At 41.7% G+C, this 16,864-nt stretch overlaps 1 protein-coding gene across 1 annotated transcript; it reads right to left on the bottom strand.

Moving 5' to 3' along the window:
• Positions 1–1,301: 1,301 nt before the first annotated feature.
• On the bottom strand, positions 1,302–16,468 carry LOC115311450. The gene is made up of 8 exons (XM_029970115.2): positions 16,396–16,468; positions 15,514–15,683; positions 15,347–15,439; positions 12,362–12,494; positions 7,687–7,731; positions 5,297–5,403; positions 2,608–2,673; positions 1,302–1,439 (listed from the first exon to the last, which is right to left on the bottom strand). The coding sequence occupies exons 1-8, from the start codon at positions 16,448–16,450 to the stop codon at positions 1,302–1,304; spliced, it is 807 nt and encodes a 268-aa protein (XP_029825975.2). The 5' UTR covers positions 16,451–16,468.
• Positions 16,469–16,864: the final 396 nt, after the last annotated feature.

Here is a 16,864-nt window from a genome sequence, read left to right as displayed (position 1 = left end):
GGGCAAACCCTGCATACACGACTTTTTTTTTCAAAGTTTCCTGTGTAATAAAATAAATCAGCTTGCTTGAAATTCTTTATTCATAATTAAAGTTCTGTTGTCACCTCAAAATGTACCTTTATTGTGTCCAAAATTGTAGGTGCATACTTGTTTGAAGTGTTCGAAGTTTTATTTATTTTCTATCACCGGTATTAAGATTTAAAAAGAACATAAATCAAAGCTTGGGGTGCATGTGCCCTCGGCTTGGCGTATTTTTCAGATCTGATCGTACTATTAAGTGTGATACACTGGGATCCCTTCATTGTTCGCAGTGTTTGCCTGCTTTTGTCTTCTGTGACAAAATGAACTCAGAGACTAGTGTATAACCAAATGCTTTACTAGAGGAGTGCATTCTACTCTCTCATTTTCATTAAACAGCCTACCAATACGGCTCCAAATCCTGCCCTGGCGGTGTGGACAGCCTGCGTCCGAGAGAATGCATGAGCATTCCGCTGCCCTAGTTGTCGGTTTTTCGTGTTGTGCCAAGGTCAAAGTACTACCGCCGACGCGCCGAGATAGCGGATTCCCCAATACAACAAAGACGGCTGTCTCCGCTGTCTCGAAGGCTGCCCAGAACGATAGATGACGGCAGCCATCTCTCTTGATTCGAAGGCCAAAACCCCGAGTCTGCTGCATGTTCAGCCGCTTTAACTATGCTCAAGCCGTCGGCTCAAAGGCCATTCAAACTTTCCCGGAGCAAGGTCCAGTAAAGTGTTTGGTATAGTGATCGCGAAAGGAAAACTAAAAAAAGGCCACGTAAAAAGCACGAAAAGGACACACACACCGCCATGAACACGCTGGCAAAACCAGGGAACACACAACATGTCTCGCACAAAACACCGCATGGTATGACGTCATACCACCGTCACCGGCACGTTTTGGCGCGAGAGCAATACCTCCAGTTCCGACGAACACAAACCCAGGTTAGCGTCTGTGTTGTTTGTTTGTTTGTTTTTTTTACGTTTTATGGCTTTACCTTTTATTTTATTTTTCTACGTTTGGGTTTCTTAACTTCTTTTACTTTTTCGTATTATTTTTTTTTATTGTTAAACGCTGCTAGCGTGTAGCTCGTTCATGAAGCACGTTCATGGTGACTTGTCTTATAGAGAACGACCCATAAAACACGTTCCGTGTTAAAGAGTCAAGAAAACTGTAAAGGGTAAATTGTACAAATGCTTTCTGTTGACAAACAGGTAGGCTCCATGACTTTTCAGAAATACAGATTCATCGCTGGGCCTCACAAACAGGTACGTTCTAGCAACCTACCCTGTAGCGTAGAGTATGATGTCAATTTTTTGTAATCTTGTGCTCATTTGAATGCTCTGGTCCAATTTCTTTTTCACTTTTACCACGTCGACTTTCTTGTTTTTCTCGATCATGTTCGTAATGTCCTGTGGAACCTAATAAAACCAATAGAAGATGACTCACTATAAAACTGGTGCGCTTTGTAGTGACAGGTAGAAAATCGTTCTTATATCTATCGTCTTGGGGAACATAATACCTTTGAGTCAAGTAGTTATTAAAAAGGAAACGACACTCAAACCGACTCTTAGCACTTAGAACATTCTTATGGAACGAAATACTGAAATGGTGGCAAAAGTTGTGTATTCAATATTGTATCTAAATATTAACTGATGACTTTGCTTCGAAGTAACGTTTAATGTTTCGATTGAAATCAAACCCCACAGCTGCTCTTAAAGTTGTGTTGCGCATATTAGTATTTATGCCAAGAATTGTTAGTAATTTATAAACACTTGTGATGCGTGCGAATCATTGTTTTTTTTTGTGTTTTTTTTTATTTCGCTTTAAATTTAATTATATGCAATACAATGGTCGAAGCTGATAAGCGTAAACATATATATTGCCACGCGCGTCGCTGAGCAAGCGCAAACGTGACCGAATGGTTACCGTGCTTGGCAGTCGCGCGGAAGAGCTAAGTACGATTCCAGGCAACGCAATATTTTTTTATTTATTCTTTCTAGTTGGTGTTCTCGCAAACGCAAGGACTTTTTTTTGTCTGATCAAGTTACGAATGTCCTATGCGCTGAACGTTATAGGCAGAATGTTCCAGAGACCCACGCGGCTATACAAAGGTGTTCCGCGTGGCAAGACGGATTCAGTCTCGCCCCAGCGTTCGATCCCGCTGTTACGCCGGCTTCAACGCCCGCGACGCTCTGTTGTTATCTTCTGTTTCCTTTTTGTTCTGGGCACAATTTCGCCCCATTAAACGTTTCACCTCGTCATTCGTGACAATATTTCAGACGCGCTTCTTTTTGATATTGTGCATTCGTTACACAGACCGACTGGTACCCACTTCGGCTCTAGTAAAAAAACTAAAGTGTTAAAGGTTTTAGATGTTTTTGTTTTTTTACTGGGGTCAAATTTGGCCAATCTATCTGTGATAACTCAGTCAACATAATGAATAAATATTAAAGTCTTTTGTTGCTTAAGTTGCCAATTGTTTACACATTATTTCCCACCCATTTTGTAAATCTACAAAAGGAGTCATCTATAAAAATAAGCTCTTTAAAAAAATGAGTAGACACAAGAATAAAAAACAATACTCACGGTGTATACTCCCACCACTTTAAGCAGAATAAGGGGATCCCGCAGTAAGCTGAGTCTCAGACATACCTTAAGAAAAACGATCATATTACGTTTGTTTCGCTTGAAACATAGCTGTCTCACGTTCTAAAAAACAATTATGATTTAATGTAAGCAGACTTTAGCGGCTCGAAAGTTTTGTCACTGTAAGTCTGCAAGTGTGGTAGGGGTATGTAAATGAAAATCAAAAGTAAAATCCTGATTTTATCTTCTGCGACCTTCCAGAAAATACATTAAAACCTGTATTGTGCAGCGATAGTGGTTAGAAATGCGTCTCAATTTACACAAGCTTGCTGGCACAAGTGAGACCCACGTATTGGGCACGAGATTGGACTATACTGATCGCTTTATCGAGCTTCTTGTCCTTACAGCACGGTGTTTACTAACACAGCATAACAAAGAAATTGAACCACGCCTAGCATGTTCCGGGCACGAGTGCTTCCGTCTGATCAGCGCTTTTGGTCGCACCAGGAGCGGTCTTCGAATTGTGGTCTTCGATTTCTCAGACCAATAACAAACAAGAAAATTCGGTTTGTTGTCTACACAGCTGAAGCATACCGCTAGAGGAGTGACTGTTTCATCTCCTCTTCAATACTCGCACACAACGCCACTGACTAAGAAGATTCTATGTGCTTTCATTGAAAAAAATCTGACGTTTTCTTTTAGCTTCGTATTCGCAAAAAATGACGAAGTTGTAGAGTTCGCACTGTTGGCCTTATCCACATTGCGATTCCAAGGATTTCGCCTGAAGCGTTGCGATCTTCGCGGTAACAATATTTAAATGCGGCTCATAGAGTGGATACGAAAACTGCATGAGCATTCGATTTCAGCTTGTGGCAAACATTCTCTGGACATGCATTCGGGTAGCGGCTCGTGGCCTAACCCTGCGATGACAGGAATAAAACATATCTGTCGGTTGTTCATTTTCTTATATTCAATTAAACGAGAGACGTCAATTCTAAACTATTAAGATGAAATATGTTATCTGCATTTTAGAAACTTTTCGTAAATATCGTGTGCCTTTTATCCGTTTGAAACGACCATGCGAGACACCTCAGCAGCATGAGGAACCAAACTTCACGGTAGCTATGTAGAAAGGTTGAACATGCGCTCAACTTTATTTTATCTTGAAAAAAGTAAATCGAAAGTGATTAAAACAGTGACTTATTAATCGGCGTTCTTGTGTTAGGTATACGCTACTAGATCACGTGATTGCAATACAGTTTCGGTTTCAAGCACATCCGTGTCTGCCATCCTAACCATGCTGCTCGTCCTGGATGGAGGAAATATAAAAGAAGACAAAAGGCAACAAGAGTTTGCACCACAAACAATTTGACCAAAAAGGTTTTAATAACCATAACATGTTATCGTAGACGAAAAGGGTGCGGATAATGCTTCGTAACTCCCGAAGATTTGTGGTGTTCATGTAAATATCATGAGAACGAAGGAAATTAAGAAGTGTTAAGATGACACAATGTTCATTTACGCGCTGTGATCGTTCTAAAAAAAACTCAGTTAAAAGCACGCGTGGACTTTTTTTCTTTTTTTCAACTAAGGCATGGTTGAACATCGATGACTACATTGTGCGTCTTGTAGGATGTAGACCTTGAGTTCGCCCCATTAGAAAAATACGATCTCAAACTCCGCCCCTTTAAGCACACCGCGGGAGTTGATTTTAAGGCAGAAAGGAACTAAAGTATAATTTGTTGCGCTTATGTATGCGCAATAAATGTTTCTTGGTAGCCGCAACATGACACAAAGAAAGCAAACACCTCTACACTTCCGCAAAAAAACCTTGTCACAGCACATAGTAAAAGGCTTAGATATGCCAACGACAAGCCTAGCGTCTGCTAGAGTTACAGTTATTCTGGTCGTCCACATTTCTCACCACCTAAAGCCTATGAAGTCTGGAGCTCCTAGTTTCAAACAAAGCACTTGTAAGAGCCGGAGGTTGCGATCTACGGTTGGAGCTCCGCAAATGACATGGCTGAAGGTATGTTTGGAGAAATTTTAGTCCAAAAATACTCGCGATGACTCTAAGTAGTGTTCAAACTCTGTCCAGATTGTTTTTGCAATGTTTGAACATATTCTCAGTCTCCACATTCACCAAGCCATTTCCGTAGATCACAGCGATCGGCTCGGCCAAGTGCTTTGCAAGAAGGTAGCCATGGTGGCACGCCAGAGAAAACACGTAACTCGGCACAACCTTAGCAGTCCTGGGCCTAATAAAATCTTGCGCAATGGTGTTAGTGCCAGAGTCTGCAGTTTTCTTTGGCGTTTCTCTGGCTCGCCACATCATTGTCAGAGTGGCAGACTTGAGTCAAAGACGCCAGATGACAGTCAAACTACCAGCAGAGAATCTTAAATTTAGCACTTTTTTTTGGCAATTTAGTCCCAAAGTTGCCAGGTGACGGTCAAACTGCCTGCAATGAGGTGTTTGTAAACTAGCGTCAATATACCCAGATTCTGTCCAAAGATAATTACGTGCGGCTCTACTTTTTCTTTCTTCGGGCTTTTTTAAAGCCCCAAATTCCCGGAAAAAGAAAAAAACGAATTTCGGTCCCAAAGAATTGTGCCACCCGGGTAAGCGCTGCGGATTTTAAGATTCTAACCGTATCAAAATCGCTTTCCAGGAACCCAAGCTGAGACTTACCGCGTTAGCCGCTGTCAGGTAGTACGCCTCGTAGGTCGTGCGAGCGCGTTTGTCGATGTTCTTTTGTGCCCATTGGTCCACTACGATTGCTATTTCCAGCTGGTAAACTTGACAAAAAAAAAGCAAGTTTTCAGACGTCGAATATGCAACCCTCTGTTTCTTTCAAATTAAGCACATCTATTTTCTCCGCTGCTTGCTCAAGCACCCGAGAAACCCTCAAAATCTAGCAGGCTTACCAAGTATAATGAGCGTAAACACGACTGATAAACAACGGATCGCTTTCGTTTTTTAGAAACACCGTTGTCATGAGTGCGCACCATGTATTACCACAGAGCACGCGGTGGGTGAATAATATACATAGCTTGCATTTGACGTCATCGCCCCGTGATGGTGGTAATTTTTGGTCATTCCTACTTGTTCTTAAACATAGAAAATGAATTTGTTTGCGGGAAGTACATGCTCAAGAAGCAACGCGCTCAGCATCAAGGCCACCACAATAGCTGCTGTTATGACGTCAGTGGAAGTCATGCATGTTCACTGACGCACTCTAAGAAATGCCTGCGCGCCTGCTTACACACAAAACACTCGAAGAGCCAATCTCTGCGATCTGCGATATCAGCTCAGCGAATGATGAGGCGGAACATCTCTTTACACCTCAAATTAGGTCTGCGCTGTGGCATTACGCAATGCAAGCATGCCGGTTTGCATAGCGTGATGCCACAGCACAGACTGTGGGGTTACATTGCATTTACTTCCCGAAACTCTCCGAAACATTGAACATTCGTTTCGGGGAGTGAAAAAGGTAAGGATCAACTCAACCTTCAGACGTCACGCCACTGTGGTGGCGCTGCTGTTGGCACTACTCACGCGCAGATGCATCGCCTCACGCGAATCCTGGCTCTGTGCACGTGCAGTGCCCACAGCCGGTGTGGGCGAACGCGGGTTTGTTTCTAAACGGTGCTTCGGTTGATGTTTTTACAAATTTCCCCTAATAAATTTAGCGGGAAATGCACGGACGGATCTATGGGACGGACAAAATTTTCGGGACTGGGGATTTTCGTTAAAAAAGGCATTTCGTGCTTCGAAAGATGTTTTGTCTCAAAAAGAAAACTGCCTGCGAAGTGGCACTGAAAACTGTCAAACGCCATGCTCAGTGCCAATGCGCAGACTGCATTTTTAGGTCACAACGTATCGTCAGCCTCGTCGTTAGGGCTCACCATCGATTGCACCGATTCCCTCTCCCATGTGCTTTGCGGGAAGTGTTAGACGTTACCCGTTCCTCAGAGCTTAATGAAACCGTACGCGCTCTTCTTCCAGTGGAACAGGGAAGAGGAGATAGTGAGAGCGAAAACAAGTAAAGTTTTAGCGACTGACGAAGACAATTAGGTCTGAAAAAAAGATCGAGAGAAAGGTCGTGCTCATTGCCCCGTGTACGTTGCCTATGCCGTGTCTGATCGTATTCAAAGCTTTCTCAATCGCAGCTATGCTTTTGCTGTTCGCAGTCATTGGCTGTCTCGTTGTTCTGCGTAAAAATAGACTCGCAGACCTTTCTTTTTCTTTTTTCTTGCTTTTTTTTGAGAGAGGATTTCTTTAATTGTAGATTTCGGCAAGGAATACTTTGCGGACGGTTTTAGAACATGCTGGCGTCTGGAGAAAAAATCACTGTTCTAAAAAGCCTAAAACAAATTTCATTCTGCACGCGCGTTCGTCGACGTTTTAGGTAAGCTATTTACTTCGAATATTCTACATGGGGAAGGCGAGCGCGTGCGGCGCGTAGGCTTACATTTCCGGCATTCTCCTCGATACTCGGGAACTTAGCGATAGGTCCCATGCCGCAGTGCGCGTGCCGCATTGCGCGTATCTATAATACATACGAACACTCGAAAAATATTCGAAATTGTATTTATCGCTTCACCACCCGATTTCGAGGCAATTCGCGAATGTGTAACTAACTGTACACTCGTCATTCGGGCTGCATTCCCGGCAACGGCTTTCCGAAACTGGCACTGAGCGAAAACGAGCTAAAAGGGAGGCTAAAATGTCCGTCACACGTTATCAAAGAACTTCGAGTTGCCAGCATTGTTGCGGTCGATAGCATAATAAAATCCTATAGAGGCATAGTCACACTGCCAATACGTCACTCAGAAGGTAGGGTGGAGACACTTCCCAACGCGTGTGTCTTGCTTGTACGACTGTACTTACACGCTGACATGCGAACACTGTCCGCAGACATGTATGAAGCATACACTCGTGCTTCGAAAATGCTAGCGGCGTGTATGGAGATATCACTGGCATCGCGTCTGCACTGAACGCAGCGTCCCTTGCATACACGGTGTTCGAGTGGTGTGACTTTAGGGTCGTGGAACCTCACCTAAATGTTTTCAACGTACCTTTGGCCCGAGCACTTGACGGAACGGCATCTTTGTAGAACGGATCTGTATATTTATAAACAATGTAAAATGTCAGACTTCCTTTTTTAGTTTCTTCTTTTTTTTTCTGAAAGTCGCCGTCAACGCGCTTTCATTTCCTTTTTTCTTTTTTATTATTTGACTGTGAAACAGGCTTTTATCATACGTAGCCAGCCCCCTTGTGCGAAGCATACTCCGTACGTGCGTTCGCGGACCAGTGGGTCGTTATTTGTTTGCCCGTGTGATAAGCGCTAAAAATGAGTTTATAAAGCGCCAAATGCTTGGCACGTCTTTTTTTTTTTTTTTAAAGGCGCTTCGTTTATAGTTTTTTGGGGCTTAGTGTGTTTTCTCGATACGCCGGTCAACCCCGAAAAGTAACCGCCAATTCGGTTTTACCAAAGTGGAAGAGAACCGACAAAGCCCAAAGTTAAGCAGTCATTTAGTAATTAAATCCAAGCGTAACACGGCAAGAAATCATCATCTGCGACTTTATTTCGTGTTTACCCGAAACGCGGTCTCCACTGCACTGTCCGCCAAATGGCGTTTTTCTTTTTTTCTTTTTTTGTGTGAATTACGTTTTCTATTGTGTTTTCTTCTTTATTTAGCACCTGGAGGTTTCCCGAACATTTGGTCATGTGGACGTTAACTGAAGGCTTTAAAAGCGGTGTTTTTTTTTTTTGTTTTTTTTTTTTGTTTTTTCTTTAACGCAAGTCCCGATTAACGCCGACCTTTGTTTCCGACGCCAAAAATAGACGCCGAAAAACACCGACCGTACGGGAAAGAATAAGCCCCCCCGCCCCCCCCAAAAAAGCATTCGGAATTCGAAGCAAAATAGACCCTGAAAACACGGAGCTTTGTAAATCAGGCGCATGTGAAGAGACATAAAACTCTGACACCGGGTGCTTCAGATAAAACTTTCAAATAACCTTTAAAAAAATAAGATGATAAAATAAATTTAAGACACTCTTTCAGGAAACAAACTGCCAGCATCAACGGACGTCAGGATTTCAATATACATACTAATTACCTAAATAAATAACTAAAAAGTTGGTAACCAAGTTTTTAATTGGTGAATATAAACATATCCTTCCAAATAAAATTCCGCAGAGCATGTCAAAACTTGCTAAATCAACAAATGTTAGAAACATATAAATAGTGTTCTGTGTTTTTGGAGAAATTCGACAAAATCCGAAAAACATTGGCCGGTAAATTTTCCGTCGATCCAGATTTATCCAAAAAAAAAACTCAGATTTTCGAGGTCGCGGCGAAAAAAAATGAACAGCAAAAAGGGCAGCGTTCTACAATTAAACTTTATAAGAGCATAAGGTCAGTGGTCCTGAAGAGATCCACTTCAGTTTCCTTTGCAATCTGGAACTACTGACAAAAAAGTGGTCGCTTTTTAGCACGTCGAGGTTCTTTCAGGACGATGAATCGTGGTACCGAATTTTCGCATGTTTAAATTTACGCAGTAAACCAAACTTCGAATTTGAAAGAATTGGGAATGTAACAACTATAAACTCCCAAGAATCCCGAATCCCCAGCGAAAAATAAAGTCCAAAAACACGGAATCCTACAAAACGTATGTCCAAAATTTTACGGCGTTCTAAAAAAAAGGCTTAATTTGGACGCGTTTTTAGATTTCACTTTCCCATCGGTAAGCATTTTGCTTCATCATTTTTGTGGTCCCTAACATCCGCTTTCGGAAAAACTTTATATTCTTGTAGCCTTGATATAAAAATAACATACGATTTTGACGGGTTAGGTTCCTTAAAAATATGAACTCAGTCTTTTTTCTTTTTTTTTTCTTCTTTTTTCGAAACGAGATTATAAAACTCTTCCAAAGTAGGTGCGTTTCTTATCAAATTTACCAATTTCATTAGTATTCTGCCCTTTTTGAATATGCCAAAGCTCTTATGCCCTTTGATTTATCCGTAGTAAATTTGCCAGCAATCATTTTGTAGTGCCATTATTAAAAGCATATGTTTCATTAAAAAAATTAACTCTAGGTAATCATCACCCTTACTTTTGTTTGCTCTATACTTTGTTACAACCAAAATTGTACACGTTACATTAATAAAATTAATCTATTTCAGTTACAATTACCATTACTCCTGGTGACAAGGTATTCGGTCAGATTACTCTATTACTTGAGACGAAAAGGAATTGGTCGTTACTTAAGAAATTAACCGTTACTTCTCTCTGTACTTCAGATTTACAAAACGACCGTGTTTTCTGCCGGTCTGAAAACGGGTCCTTTGTTCTCTTCATTATTGGATTAAAATTCCCGATTTACGAACTACGTATCTTCTTAATCTGCCATTCTTTAGTGCAGCGTTCTTAAAAAAAATTTACAGACCAAAATGGGCCGCAAAAAATTTGCGATTTTACATGTCAATCTGAAACTTTTCCCGAAGACGTCTTTTACGGGCTCCATTAACAATAACAAGTTTCAATTCTCTACTCCAAATGAAAAAAAAAAATTATAATTTATAAACTGAATTTTCCAATGCTGGAGGGGTGGTTGGAGCCACAGTTGGGGGGGGGGGGGGGGGGGCTTTGGCCCCTCATTGCAGAGATTGCAAGTGTCGGCCTAATTTGGGCAGGGCCACGATTCTTGGCACACACAAAGAGAAAGGGTGACAAAAGAGATTATAGGGGCATTCCAAATTTCCTGTCATGGGCAAGTATGTGTTAGTGAACCATCGGTGGCGCTGTCAAGAAAACATACTTTCCTGCGGGAAAACAAAATCAGTCACGTGGTGAGTGGGTAAGATTTTTGGCTCATTTCTCGGTTGGCGAGTGTGACCCTGTGTTTTTGTGCAATATTTTAAGATACTGTGTATGTTTTCTTCATTTGTTCCCTCTATTAAAATTGTTCATTTGGAAGTAGAGCATTGTCCTGTCGTGAATATTATTTTTCGTCATCCGCGTTTTCTGAGCTGTGTTCCCCCATCATGAATAACTTTTTCTTTCTGCATCTCCTTTCACAGTTTGGCTCGCCTCGAGAGATGGGAGATGCATATATTCGCCTGCATGGAAACGGCAAGTGCCCCCAATGCCTGCACTCACCATCGCTGACCGGCATTGGTGGAGCCATCTCTGAATAAGCTGGGCAAACATGGTCGTCGTTCGATCTCCCTAAGACAGCTGCGCCTCCAGCATTGAAAATGAATCAGTTTTTGAATCATCATTTCATTTTTATTGCGAGCAGAGAATAGAAATTTTAGTATGTTAATTGGACCAGCTAAAGATGCATTTGAGAAAAATTACACCTTGATACGCGAAGTATCTCATTTTAATGAGCCAATTTGATCTGCGATGATTAGCTTTTTTTACAGGTTGTGCATTATTTACCTGTCGGGAACTTGATTTGAGGATTCCTTGCTAGGAAACTTGTGCAATCAAAGGGGTATATAGTAATTGATACAAGTAATATTAGTACTAATATTAGTAATACAAGTAGTACTAATACTAGTAACTACAAGTAGGACTAATATTAGTAATACACGTAATATTAGTAAAAGAGATCAGATTACCCTCGCGATTACTTCCTAGTAAATGTGATCAAATAATTACAAGATACTAAAACAATAATCGACTGTAAGTGATTGTATTACTTGTAATGACTACTGTACAAGAGCGGCTGCAACATAAAGATTAGTCAGCAGCGGACGCTCCACCTCCAGGGTGACCTTTCTACCTTCGGTAACACTTCGGCGCACGTGAGCACCTATTGCTGATCTCACGTTGCAACAGACTCTAGCTCACATTCTTTTATTTAAATGCTTATTTATGTTTTAAACCCAGGGTAAAAGAATAACGCGCCAACATTTATAAAATTAGATACGCAGATTGGAAGGGTTCCAGAGTTACCCGACAGACGGCGCCAGTGAGTCAATGCGTTTTCTCCCCGTAAGCGGTTAGAATGCAACTCAAGTCAGGTCACACGTAAGCGTAAATGTGTGGACCAGCCTTGGTAACCCTAAGACAAGGCTCCACCGACCAAAATGAACGGTTGGCACGTTAATAAAGAGTTTTAGGAGATTGCTCCTATATGACTCCGATAACGATGCCCGATGGTCCGCCGCCGCCTTTGCGCAAGCATTTTATCGTTATCGGGTATTGTTATCGGGGGTATCGGAGGTATCGGAGGTATCAAGTCAAATTAGGGGATTCTACGTGCCAAACCAACGACGGGCATCTGGCACGCGCCAGCGGAGGACTGAGGATTAATTTGGACCACCTGGGGATCTTTTTACGTGCAACCGAAAGCTCGGTTACACGGCGCCTCCTCCGCAATAAGCCTCCGACAGATTGCGGGCACCTCGGCCGGGATTCGAACCCGCCACATGGGGAGGCCAGCGCTCTCGCCTCGGCGCCAGCGAGGCGGCTTCGGAAGTATCATGACGGTCTGTTAAAACTCTCTATTGTGGTGACAATTTTAAAGCCGAAATGACACTGACAAATGATCCTATCTTTCCGTAACTAGTGAAATACGGCGCGCGTTTGTACCGGGCGTTTTACTGACACCGTTTATCTCTTGAAATTTGAATGTCAGTGCCTTTCTTCCTGCTCTTCTATTGCAAAGAAATCGGTTTCGAAAATTCCGTGCGCCAATGTAATCTTGTGACGTTTCATTGAAACGGAACGACCTTACCTTTTCCAGCTTTCGTGATGGAGGATGACGCCGAGGCAGCTTTGCTTATTTTGTGAGCAACCCCTGATATCTTCGAGTCACGTTGCACAATTGGATAAGGATGAATCACGTGGGAGGAATTGAGTATGCCCGTCTGTGTGGAGTACGATGAACAATACGTTTAACAATATACTAAAGGCGAATCCCACTGGTCGTTTCGGAGCGCGCCGGGACCGACTTCTATGCTTTTCTGGGCGATCGGGGTCAAGGCGGACGTGTTCCACTTGTTGTTTCGGATCACCTCCCTCTCCACGTTTCGATCCGGATCCGAGAAAAGTCGCTCCGCCGATTTCGGCGGATTAGACCGGAAGCCAGCCTGGCCAGCCCTCGGCACGCACACGTGACTTCCTTTCTCGCCGGGCATCTCGCCGAATCTCGCCGCGGAAGAATTCGTAATGGCCGCTCGCGAAGCGCTGCGCGCTTTACTGATGCTGCTGCTCGATGACAGTTCGTCGTTAAGTTGCTCGAGCGGCTTCTTCAGCACCAGCGGCTCGAGTAGCACGACGACGAGGATTGCTTGTATGTCCCTCATGAATTCGACTGCCTTTTTGGACCTCCGCAGAAGAGGCTGAAAATCGAGACGTACTTGGACACCGTTCGCGAGTATTCTGATGCAGAGGCAAGGGGCTACGTCGATGCACGTCTCTTATAGACACGCATCTTTCACATCATGATTAACTTCGCTTTTTCGTTGAATATGTGTTGTTGGCGCCGCAGTTGCGAGAACATGTGCTTCGACATATCGGGGACCGCGAGAAGGGGATTCCGGGGAAGGTAAATAACGGGAAGGCATCCGCCGCTCCCGGAGGAGGGGTCGTGCTCCATAGGGGATCTGGAGGCGGACCGACTCTGGTCGTTTCGTGTGCTCGATCTCGTACCTGGTCTACTACTCCTGGAGAGCTCCAAAACGACCAGTGCAATTCATGTTAAGTGGATTTAGAGAACAGTTTCTTTTTTTTTTTTTTTCTCTAAGCTATTGGCAAGAAGGGCGGTGCTGCCTCGAGGGCGTGCCGCCGGCGTGCCGCCGATCTAAAAAAAAATTATTTAAAAGTTTTTTTTTGTTGTTTTTTTTTAGTTTACTATTATCTATTGTACGCATATGTTTAGTATGTACACTTAACTTGCCAGACCGGATTGACACGCGGAACGAACCACTCAAATACAAAGTATGGAAAGTATAATAAACCCTTACTAAGTATGCTAAAATGTACTTTTAGTGTAGTTCCCTGTATTATAAAATTTAAAAATTGTATACTTTCTTTTTTTTTTGTAGCTTTTTACCAAGAGTAGTGTTCTCTAAGTTAAAGGGGCGCGCAATTGTCTGAAAAAATCGATTGTACATTTAATATTTAATTATAAAAAAATATTAACCGCAATGCTTGTTAAAAATTTGCATTTTATATTTCATTTCTTGCTGCCTCTCAGAATCATCAGTGAATGATTCTGAATGGCAAAAATGAACACAACGCACCGGAATGTAATATTCCGCATTAGGACGAAGCGGTTGGCAAAAAATAAGCTTTCGAGATTAGTGAGTTTTAGTAATGCGTGCACGAGGGAACGCAAGCACTATGCGTTTGCATTTGCGTTTCGAGTTTCACACGGCTCGTGCGCGGAGCCCAAACTGCGGTCTTGGATTGGCACATGGCGACGACACGCATGCGCAGCGTAAACCACGCAACGCAGACGCAGACGCAAAGCGCTTGCGTTTGCTCCTATAGACGCACTGCGAAAACTCTCTATTGACAAATGGGTGAGTCTGCGTACCTATACTCTGTTTCATACTTAATGCGCAACGCTGTTAAAGCTACTGGCGCGAGCGCGTGGCTCCATCTATGGTTTTGTTTGGGCGAGAACGTGTGCAACTCATAAACGAGATCAAGCTTCATGCTCACGTCAGTAGCTTTGACAGCGTTGCACACTAAGAATGAAACAGAGTAGATAGAAACGGATCACGGAGAGCTTAAATGAAATTTGAAAACGGTATACGACAAAGCACCATTCCTTCGCTTTAAACAGCGACATTTTTTCGTGCCAACACAACCCATGGATGTTGGCACTTCCTCTATACGGGGAAACATCGTTTCGCCCTCCCCACGCAGCTGGAGAATGTTCACATTTTCATAGTGCGTGCAGACCCTTGTTATTTTCTTTCTTCTATGTGTATTTACTTGTTCTATCTTGTAATGTTGTTGTTGTTTTTTTCGTCGCCCCTACCGGATATGTGAACTTTGTCGTTGGAGGACGAGTAAGTTGCATACCTAATTGTTTGGGTGATAGCACTAAACTATTCTCTATTCTTTCTGCAGTTTGATTTTTGCATAGGGAGGGGATGAAGAAAAAATAATAGCAATCCACACCACTGAATTCTTAAGATCGACAGCGTGTACTATTGTTGAATGTATTTAATTAAAAGCTAACATAACCGCCGTGGCGTCACAGTTAAATAAATTACTATACAATAATTGTAGCTATACTTGAAACGAAGTCAAACGGTAAATTATTATCTTCAGATTTTAAAAGCAGCCCTTTTGCGTCTCACTTTTTATGTGGTGCTTTATCTTCTTGAAGTTTATTCAGTATGTTTAATAAGGGCCAGCGAAACGTTGCATATATCACTGCCGTAGCGATAGTTAGAAAGCTTAACGTGTTAAAAAGGCACGTCCACTTCATCTTTATTTTATTACAAAATAATCTAGAGTTATTCGAAGTTTTCATTCCTCATTACAATATTCAACAAGTAATTACTAAGCGCACATTCAATTGCAACCTGCTATCACATTGTATACCAATCGTTTGATATTAAAATGGAGGCTTTATTTAGGCTGACGTAACTACATCTTCAACCGTTTTTATTTCCGAGATCACCCTGTTCCTCGCAATGTTTTCTATTTTATGCGTTACGAACTTTAATTACCGCTAATATACTAAAACTGTACTAATTACCATTAATATTCCATGAGCTGTTTCGTAGAGCATCACTGAAGATAAATGCGTTTTGTCTTGTCGTAGGTGTTCACTGTATATCTTGCTCGGAATCTAGAACAGTACGGGTATTATCACATATAATAAACATATGGCGTCAAGTTGTTTGTTCTGAAGGGAGGACTTACATCTCTCAGCACGTATTTTCCATTTTCATAGTCCGATACTTCTAGGTTATCATAAAGAATATCACTCTTCTCCAGATTGAGTGTAAGATGCGGATCAATTTTCACAACCTTCAGCCCATCCTCAGATCGACTCTCCACAAGTTTTAGATAAACGAGGCTAGTTTGTTCGGCTGTGCAAGAGAAAAATGTGTATAAAAAATTACACGAAACGGTGAACGACAACGAGTAATGCCACACCGTATACATTTCAACAACCATTCTAAATTGAAACAAAAATTGTAAATGATTTGTCTAATAAACGTATCGAAAATTATACAATACGAAGCGTATTTCGCACTTATATCACTTCATATATTCTCATGTGTATTTTGATTGGACACGTTCATATATTTCTTTCGCTAGGCTACAATTCATTTTTTACTGTTGATTGACAGTAACTAAAGAATGACCAAAAAGTACAAAGTAAATTACAGTCATATAAAAAGATATCTAACTCTGAAAATGACCAGTAGCTATGTTTATCTTCCTAGCTTATTAATTACTAAATACCCTAGTGAACACGACATTTTTTTGCCATCTCTACACCAACTTTACTCACACTACAGGAGCTTTAAAAAAACTTTTAATTGTACAAACAGATTAATTGAGAACATATGTTATAGGTCTAATACGCTTTGTTGGTTTTCGAAAGGCCATTGGCCGTTCAACTAATCAGATATTCAAACAATTAACACGCGTATCTACATACTAGAACTCTACTACGAAAAACAGGTATGATTCTTCGCAAAAATTGACTAAATCACTTTCAATGTTCATATCAATTCAAACGTGATTTATAAAATTGCGTACGATTAATGTATATTTATAAGAGAAACATCTTACTTGAAATCCAGTCGCACAAGAACAACAAGATAAGCGACTCAGTCAGCATAGTCATAATAGAGAAAGTATGGTGCTGAATAATACGTCGTCAAACCTTTTTTGAGAGCGAAAATTTCCTTTTCATGTCTACAAAAGTCGTTCAGAGACGGAGTCACCAGGAATTTCAGCAATGAAACTAATGTATAAATCAAGGAGTAACGGTAATAAATTAATATATTCCGTCGATGTTGTAAACAGTAAAAAACCATCTGTTTTTATTTTGCCGCTTTGCTTTGTGCCTTGATATGCTAACAACGTTTTGCGTCACGAACGAGAACTGCAACTCGACATCGTCCGAACATGACATGACAAAAGAGCAGCACAAGAAACAACAGCTGGCACGAAATGTTCGTCTCCATGTACTGTCGAAATACAAGCCTTATATTTACATAGAACACCTGGAATATACATTAGAAAAGCACATCCTTCT

This window comes from Ixodes scapularis, unplaced genomic scaffold (genome assembly GCF_016920785.2).
Source record: "Ixodes scapularis isolate PalLabHiFi unplaced genomic scaffold, ASM1692078v2 PGA_scaffold4__175_contigs__length_147842914, whole genome shotgun sequence".
NCBI classification, from domain to species: domain Eukaryota; kingdom Metazoa; phylum Arthropoda; class Arachnida; order Ixodida; family Ixodidae; genus Ixodes; species Ixodes scapularis.
Note: the sequence above shows the minus strand (reverse complement) of the source record. Positions and strands in the feature narration are given on the sequence as shown.